At 43.6% G+C, this 9,319-nt stretch overlaps 1 protein-coding gene across 1 annotated transcript; it reads left to right on the top strand.

Moving 5' to 3' along the window:
* Positions 1 to 438: 438 nt before the first annotated feature.
* LOC111815171 (acetyl-CoA acetyltransferase, mitochondrial-like) lies at positions 439 to 8,227 on the top strand (the record flags this gene model as incomplete). The annotated part of the gene is made up of 8 exons (XM_023709477.1): positions 439 to 595; positions 859 to 954; positions 1,153 to 1,253; positions 4,701 to 4,844; positions 5,609 to 5,759; positions 6,118 to 6,213; positions 7,651 to 7,764; positions 8,106 to 8,227. Coding segments are annotated over 8 exons (966 nt in total), but the record flags the coding sequence as incomplete, so codon positions are not given.
* Positions 8,228 to 9,319: the final 1,092 nt, after the last annotated feature.

The raw sequence follows: 9,319 nt of genomic DNA, 5'->3' as shown, positions 1-9,319 counted from the left end.
TCCCATCTTGAGTTCCCTTCAGGAAGGCAGCGTTTGAGTAAGGTTGTTCATTTTGCAGTTAAAAAGGGTGAAGGCACTGTTTCTTAAAATTTTTTTTTGTTGAGAAATAGAATTGAATGTTTATTTTTGGCGGAACCAGGGATTGAACTCAGGCCCTTGTGCTTGCCAGGGAAGCGCTTATTCTACTGAGCCATCTCCCTGGCCCCTAGAATTGAAACTTTAAAAGTACTGGTGTCAAAATTCCTGTGGAGAACTTGGAAGGCTCTTCATGTTCATTTTTATGGTTTTTTCTAGGTTTTATTAAGTCTTACATTATAAAGTGCTAGCACTGAAGTAATGTTTTCAGCTGATCTGATTATTTTAATCTTTGTAAGTTCTCATTCACAAAAATAGCCTCTGATGTCATATGTGAATATTTAATGAAAGTAACATGTATGAAATACCTGTAGTAATTTTTGCTGTCTTCTGTCTGGCCAGGAAGTGGTTATAGTAAGTGCCACAAGAACGCCCATTGGATCCTTTCTGGGCAGCCTTTCATCCTTGCCAGCCACTCAGCTTGGTTCCATTGCAATTCAGGGAGCCATTGAAAAGGCAGGTCAGTAGGTGCTTTGCTTTTTGTGTTCAGGGGCGAATGACTCCGGGAACCCCTGTTTATTTTGTACTTAGTGTGTACACAACCTAGAAATGGCATCATGCCTGCATTTCTGAACTCCTTTGTAAAAGTCTTTGCACTATAGTTAGGAATCAAACATAAAACTGACAAAAACCATTCCTGCTATGTAATGTTCTATTTAATAGGTAATCACTGAGTACTAAATTGAATAAAACATGGAACTGCTTTTCTGGTGTTTTGAAAAGGGATTCCAAAGGAAGAAGTGAAGGAGGCGTACATGGGGAATGTGCTACAAGGAGGCTCGGGACAGGCCCCTACAAGGCAAGCGGTCTTGGGCGCAGGTACTAGGAATATGTTTTTGTCTTTATACCTAAAATGTTAAAAATGACATGGAGGTCATTCTAGTTTAAATAAAATATTAGATATTCATAGATATTGGCAGAAAAAAATTTGAAGATTATCATAATATGCTGTATTTGAATTTTGCAGCTGTGCCTGAAGAGTTTCTGTTTCTGAAGTGTCACATGTGTTGCTTTTAGGGTTACCTATCTCTACCCCGTGCACCACTGTGAACAAAGTCTGCGCTTCAGGAATGAAAGCCATCATGATGGCCTCTCAGAGTCTTATGTGTGGACATCAGGTAAGAGCATCACCTTATATATTAATTATAGTATTTTGTCTTAAAAGGCATTATAAATTATGCACATGTGCTCTTGAAATGAGATTCTTGTAAGTTGCTGTGTTATTTCCAGCACTCGGAATTACCTGGATTCACTTCCACTGGAGCATAGGTCTGAGTGCTGGGGGCAGTGCCTTGTTCAGCTGAGGTGTTTTAGTCTGGGAGTGAGGCTTCAGGTAAGTTTTACTTTGAGATTAGGTAATTCAAAAAATAAAATGAATATTAAATTCAGATTTTTCCAGAATGAGCGTTTGTTTTGCTTTTCTGAGATAAATCCTCATTTTGTGGCTTGGGCTGACCTTGATTCACAGTGATCCTCCTAGGGCCGGCCAGATAGTTCAGCGGACTAAAGCGCCTGCTTAGGCAGGCATGGGGACTGGGGTTCGATCCCCAGGGTGTGCTGAGACACAGTTGAGACTGGGCGTGGTGGCACATGCCTGTAATCCCACTGCTTGGGAGGCTGAAAACAGGAGGATTACACGAGTACTGATCTGTATAGTGAGATTCTATACTAAATACAGTGATCCTTCTGCCTTAGCCTGCCAACCGCTGGGTTTACAGACATGTACATTATGCCCAGCTAAGGGTTTTTATCAGAAAGGAGGTAAGAGCTGACCCTGAGAATCTGATCATTGGCAGAGCCCAGGATGGATGACTAATTCATAGTTCCTACAATGCCCTGATTGTCATTCTAGACTTTGTTTTTATCTCACATGTCCTTGTAACACTGCCAAGACAAAAGTCAGTTGCGAAGTGTCTACAACTTTAAGTGGTGTAGAAGATGTAAAGTGCTTTTAGAGCAGTGTGGGGCAAGTTGGCTCTGTGTGTCACTTCATGTCGGTCTGCTAGCACCCATGGACAGCATTTTATTTGAACGGAATACACAGTATATTTGTAGGTCCCTATTAAATGAGCATCTGCGTCGTCTCCACTCGTTCATTTTCAGTGCTGGTGAAGTTCTCTCTTTCTCTGTCACCAGCTCCACTGACCATAGTATAGTGGGTATAAGGAGAAAGTGTGGAGCTAGTTCATGTCCTACTTTTGCCCCTTTTAACTGAGTATCTACCGTGTAACACTCACTAGCAATAGAGTGGCACATATTAAAGATCCACTTATGTGCAAGTCTTTTTGAAAAAGCTCTTAAAAGAAATGAAAGGATTTTAAAGAGTTGACATTTTGCAGATACTGTCCAAAAAAGTTATACCTGCAAAATTTATGTGAGCCTATCTGATGCTAATCACTGACATCAGGCGTTAGCAGACCCTTCACAAGAACCACCAGCCTCTTCAGTGAATGGCACTGCAAACACTGGCTTTCCACATGCTGAATATTAAAACTAGACCCATATTGCTTCACATGCACTAAACTAAAATTGAAATGGATCAAAGAACTAAATATTAAAACACACACTAAGTCTGCTGATAGAATAGGTAGAACTTGAAGACATCTGTATAGGCAGAGACTTTACGAACAAAACCCTGATCACACAGGAACTCTCACAAAGAATCAACAACTGGGGTCTCATCTTATTAAAAAGCAAAGCAACAGGGCCAGAAAGATAGTTCAGTAGAAGAAGTGCCTGCCTCGCAAGCGAAGGGATCCTGAGTTCAATGAGGGCCGGGGAGATAGCTCAGTAGAACAAGTGCTTCCTTGGCAAGCGCAAGGGTCTGAGTTCAATCCCCTGGTTCCACCCCCTCAAAAACAAAAACAAAGGAGTGAAGAGAGAACCCATACTGTGGGAAAACATTTTTGCACGGTGCTCCACAAAGGAATACTGTCTAGAATATAGTAAGAACTAAAGACTCAGTCCAAAACTGGGCATTTGAAATGAATACACACTTCTCAGATGAAATGGCAAATAAACATACGAAAAAATGCTCATCATCACTGGTCATTTGAGAGATGCAAATTAAAAGGACACTGAGATTCTATCTCCACAAACAATGGATATTTTTGAGATGTCAACCAGTAACAAATGCTGGCGGGGCTGTGGGGAGAAAGGAACCCTTCTGCACTGTTGGCAGGAGTGCAGACTGGTGCAACCACTGAGGAAGTCAGTGTGGAGATTCCACAAAAAGCTAGGATTGGAGCTTCCATTTGACCCGGCTATCCTGTTTAGGTATTTTCCTGAAAGTTAAAAACATTCCACAGTGACATACTGCACACTCATGTTTATAGTGGCAGTTGCTAATGGCCAAATCTTGGAAACAGCCCATATGCATATCAGCTGGTGAGTAAAGAAGTGTAATACACAGAGCCCTACTCTGCCATTCAGATAAGCTGCAGATGCGTCTAGCGAAGGGGATGCACCTTGAGGTCATACCCTTAAGTGAAATCAATCAGATACATGCTTCAATAGCAGAATGTTTCTCTGGTGTGAGAAAATGTACACATGAAGACCAAAATGTGTAGTATTCTTTGGGAAATGGGAAGAAAAAGCCCAAAGGAGAAGGGGAATGGGAGAGAGAGGAGGGAGAAAGGGAGGGCCAGGGAAAAAAATGACAGAAGGAAAAACTGGGAGTAGAGCTTTTGCAAAGGAGCTTTTCCCAGTAGGAGGGTTTGGCACATAAATAGAACCACCAGAGAGTTATGCTGTTAACAGAGGCACTGTATGGTAATTGGGAAACTTCCAAGAGAAAGTGGAGAAGTACTCAGGGAAGCCTTAAGTGGTGGTGGTTAGTTTTAAAGAAAATGTAGGGGCTTTTCCTTTATGGGAGGAGAGGGGCGCGGGGCGGTATGAGGGGCTCACGCGTGCTAGGCAAGTGCTGCACCAAGGAGCTACGTGGCGGCCGGAGCTTAGGCACTGTACGTTCTGGTGGCTTGGTCAGCCAGCAGAGGCAGTGATGTCTGAGTGAGCGCTGTTGCCTCTGTAAAGTTTCCGCTAGTTCTTGAGGACCTGAGGCTGAGGCAGACAGTGGGACTGGCAAGGGAGAAGGCACATTGTAAGGGCTTTTTATACTAAGCTGAGCGTTCTTTAAAGTGTGAGATGAGATGAATCCTAGCCAGGCTGGCCCAGAGGAGCACCGCACAGATGATGCTCTTGTGGAAGGCAAAGGCCGCGTGTCAGATCAGACAGTAGCTGTCTGGGGAAGTTTAAATCATGGAAGCAGAAGGGTTATATACGAGAACTGAGACTGCTTATAATCTTTTAGAAGATATTTACTGTTAGCAGTGTCAGTAAAATGAAGGGTTAGAATTTCAGGTGATGGTACATAAAAGATTTTCAGATATCAATTGAATCTTAGTTTTCACTACACATTTTGTACTTTCATCCGGGCTAGCTGGTAGAGGGGATCCGGAGAGAAACCTAGTTATTAACTTCATGTTGAGTCCTCACTTGGTGACAGCGGTGTGCCCTGCATCTGCTGGGTCTGCGGCTCTGACCTGGGGCCTTGTGTTGCTGCGCAGGACGTGATGGTGGCAGGGGGCATGGAGAGCATGTCCAATGTGCCCTACGTGATGAACAGAGGCGCGACGCCGTACGGAGGGGTGAAGCTGGAAGACCTGATAGTGAAAGATGGGCTAACTGATGTCTACAATAAGATTCACATGGTGAGCACTGGTTCTTAATGGGGCGCCACCAGGCATGGGCCTGGCTGAGGTCAGAGACGGAATTACAGCATGGGTTCTGTGAACGTCAAGGTAGCCTTCAGGTTGGGAGGTGGTTTGGTTGCTAAGCTGCCTCACACTTTTTCTTCCTTTTTCTTGTTTCTGACAGTCTCACTCAGAAGCCTAGGCTGGCCTCAAACTCTTGGCACTCCTCCTGCCTCAGCCTCCTGAGTGCTGGGATTGTACCACTCCTGGTTGCTCCATATTTTTTAAAAAAACTTTTTGTTTGATATAGGGTCTTGTTTGCAGTTCAGACTGTAGGGATCCTCATGTCTCAGCCTCCCCAGCACTGGGATTACTGGCGTACACTGCCACTCACACTTGGGGCCAGCACAGCATTCCTGGGGTTCCCTGACTGGCAGGGCATGCAGTACTGGTGACTGAACTTGGCTCCTTGCACTTGCCAGGCAGGCACTTAGACCGCTGAGCTATCTCCCTAAGCCACGCCCCATACTTTCATAAGGAAATTTCTGGCTTCTGAAGTAGAAACTTCTGGTACAGTGCAAGTGTTTAAGAAGCATATGTAAAGAGTTTTAAAAAGCTAAATTTGGGGCCAGGGAGATGGCTCAACAGAATAAGTACTTCCCTGGCAAGTGCAAGGGCCTGAGTTCAATCCCCAGCTTTGCCAAAAACAAAACTAAATTTTTTTAACTGCTAACCTTTGATTTAAAAGTTGTGTAGTTTAAAAATAATTTCCCATTTATTAGGGTAACTGTGCTGAGAATACTGCAAAGAAGCTGAACATCACAAGAGATGAACAGGATACTTACGCTATAAGCTCTTACACCAGGAGCAGAACAGCATGGGAAGCTGGAAAATTCGGAAACGAAATTATTCCGGTCACAATTGCAGTAAAAGGTAGAAGGGCAATGTTCCCAAGTATTTATTCCTTTGCCTTTAATTTGAAAAATCTTATAGATTTTTATCTGACGTTGGCCTGACATCTACACGTGGGATCAGCAGAGTGGGGTACGGGGCCCTGGATGGGGGCTGAGAGAACAACAAGGGCGTGTGGCTGAGCAGGAGGTGGACATTTCCTTAACTGCTAGTAAGCCAGTCTTTAGAACACTAACGTACTAGGGACGGTACAGCGGCTTTGCCCGAGCAGCATTCATTCAGGACGGTTTAAGGCAGGGATCGAAAGAGGGTCGCTGACTGCCAGACACCTTGGTGACTGTTTTGTCTTGAGTGATTACTTAAAATACTTTTGTTTTAGGTAAACCAGATGTAGTGGTAAAAGAAGATGAAGAATACAAGCGTGTTGATTTCAGTAAAGTTCCGAAGCTGAAGACAGTTTTCCAAAAAGAAAATGGTTAGTAGCAAAACAAATCAAATTATATACTATATTGATTTTGGGCATTTCTAAGGATTTTATTCTAGGGGCATCTAGATGTTAAAATATTTTTATTATATTAGACAAACCATATTAATCCGAAGTATATTTACATTTGCTTAATAATTTGTATTTTTAATATGCAAACTGCAGGGCCGGGGAGATAGCTCAGTAGAATAAGCGCTTGCTGGACTGAGTTCAATCCCCGGTTCCACACACACACACACAAAAGTAAACTGCAAAGGAGGGATGAGTCATTTAAGGTTTCTGCCCCCACTGTGGCAGCACATACTTGTCATCTCGGCACTGGGGAGGCTGAGGCAGGAGGGTTATTGCAAGTCTGAGACAACAGCCTGGGCTACAAAGTGAGCTCAAGGCCAGCCTGAACTGCATCATAAGACCTTGTTTGAAAAAAGACAAAACAAAAACCAAAAGTAGCCTTTTCATATGCTGTTCATCTTGAAAGTTTGTGCCGTATAACTTCCCTAAAGACTAAGTGGCTAGCTTCGTTTTTCACTGGTTCATCTTTAGCACTTGCTTGGCGTGTAGTGGAGTCTACATGGCAGCCAAGTATTCTACCACTAAGTTCTACGCTCAGTTTTCAAGTTGCCTGCATACAGGTGTGATAGTCTGAAATTAAGTTTTTCCCATTTCCTAACTGACCTCAATTCTAGGTATAGGAATAGATACCTCTTTGTTTCCCAACATATTCTGTAAAGTTATATTGCTTGAGTGTATTTAAAATAATGTCACTCACTGTCTATTACAGGGTGGGTTCATGGACATTTTTAGAAGTACATCTTCCTTGGACAGGGGCTATGGCTCAGAAACACAGCACTCACCTGCTAAGCACGGAGCCTTGCATTTAATTTTCCAGTACAAAAAATAGTCAAACAAAAAAATTTGCTAGACATAGGAACACATCTATAATCTCAACAGACCGCAAATTTGAGGCCAGCCTAGACTACACAGAGATCCTATCTCAGCAAAACCAAAAACAAACCCCAGAGCTCCACAGCCCTGTCATTTACATACTATAGAATCCTCTTGTTTAAATTGTTTAGTGGGTTTTTAAGTATTCACTGACATTTAAGTCAAGTGATTCTAGCAAAGAAATATCTGATTTTGATATTGATTTGGAAAATACACAGTAAATATCTGCTCTTTTTGCATAAGCCAAGAGTTAGATGCTGGGAAGAAAATATGAACAGTAGCTGCTGAGCAGCACTTAGCCAGGGCCATCACGCGTGTTTCTGAGCTGAGAAAACTGCTGAACCCTACCACCAGGTCTGGGCAGCTCTGCACACGCTCCGAGGGCAGGAATGTTTTCCTAAGTTCTCTATCCCAGACATGTACTCTGGGGTACAGGGACGCGGTGCGCAACTGTGTTGACTCTGTGCTTACTGTGGCTTTCAGGCACCGTAACAGCGGCCAACGCCAGCACGCTGAATGATGGGGCAGCTGCCGTGGTCCTGATGACTGCAGAGGCAGCCAAGAGGCTCAACGTTAAGCCGCTGGCCAGAATAGCAGGTAGGCCTTTGGCTCTTGTTTATTTTTAAACTGCTACAGGCTCTGCCTGAAAGTGACTTTCTTTGCGGGGGCAATATACACATGCGGAGTTGGCTATTTCTTCCAGTATGTTATACTTTGTGAAGCATTTAACTGATACATATTTCAACTGAGACAGAAACTCCTTTGATGTTTTTGTTATAATTTGCAGATAAAACAAAAACTGAGCCAATCAATTTTTAATAATGTCATCTACCAAAACTTACATGAAAAATAGAAAAAGGGAGCTTGGGTTCTGCACCCCACATGTAAAAGATAAAGCTTTGGATGCCTGTAAAAGATTGCCACAATCTCCTTTCCAGCGTTTGCGGATGCCGCTGTGGACCCCATTGACTTTCCGGTTGCGCCTGCCTATGCTGTGCCCAAGGTACCGGCCACCACTGTGTGCAGACTGCTGGTTTGCATGTGATAAGGTCACAGTTTCACTTGCAAGAGCATCATGACACCTTCGCATTTTTCCTGAAAATAAGGGTAGCCCACCAACTATATCTGCAGTAGAACACATTAAAAAATGACATAGCCGAACAACTTCTAAGTACGATGCTGGGTGCCCCTGGTACAGAAACACAAAGGGGAAGCTGGTGGGCAAACAGGGAAACAGCAGCAGTCCACATACAGAATTCAAAGCCAGTGGTCATTCCCAAGGAGGTGTTCTCCATCCTGGAAGGGAATTCTGGCAGCAGGACAAGAGAGCAAGCATGAAAGCAGACATAACACCCACATCCTCCCAGCTGTCAGTGTTAGCAGAGGGGAAGTGCAGGAAGGGCTCACAAAGAAGGGCTGAGGAGGGAGGGGAGAGAGGAGAGGCTGTGGCTCGAGGCCCCTCTCAAGAGAGGGTTTTATCTTGAGAGTGGGGCTCTTGAGAATAGCACCTAGAAAGAAAGGGGTGTATGACTTCTCAAGAGTTTCTTTTACTAAAGGGCCCTGGAATATTTTTTCCCCCCTAGAATATTTTTTATGAAAGTATTAGCCTAAGAATAATCACTAACACAGAAATACCTTCATACAGCTATCAAAATGTCATAGTCAAAGACTGCACAACAGACACATGCTCCACACCACAGCGTGGCCGTGTGGTCCAGGCTGGGCTTGAGCTTGCAGCAGTCCTCCTGCCTCGGCCTCACAAGGGCTGGCATTACAGGCACGTGCCACTCTGCCTGCTATCCCATAGCTTTTTAAAAAGGGGATACAAGGAAAAACCACCAAAGAGGAGAGATTTACTGAATTTTACAGATCAAGAATATGAAACTGCTGGGCATGGTGGCACATGCCTGCAATCCCAGCACCTGGGAGGATGAGGCAGGAGGATTGATCACTGCAAATCTGAGAGCAGCTTGGGCTACAAAGTGAGTTCAAAGCCAGCCTGAGCTGCATAGCAGAGCCTGTCTCAAAAAGATAAAAACCATGAATATAAAACTGACATTTAGTTTTGTCTTTATAAAATCATTGTTATGTCTATAAAATTTTATATTCAAATAGTATATACTATATATCTTCTTAAGCATTTATGGAATGT

The sequence above is a fragment of the Octodon degus genome, unplaced genomic scaffold, assembly GCF_000260255.1.
Source record: "Octodon degus isolate 3935 unplaced genomic scaffold, OctDeg1.0 scaffold00012, whole genome shotgun sequence".
NCBI lineage: Eukaryota > Metazoa > Chordata > Mammalia > Rodentia > Octodontidae > Octodon > Octodon degus.
The sequence above is the reverse complement of the archived record's forward strand: the minus strand, read 5'-3'. Positions and strand labels throughout refer to the sequence as shown.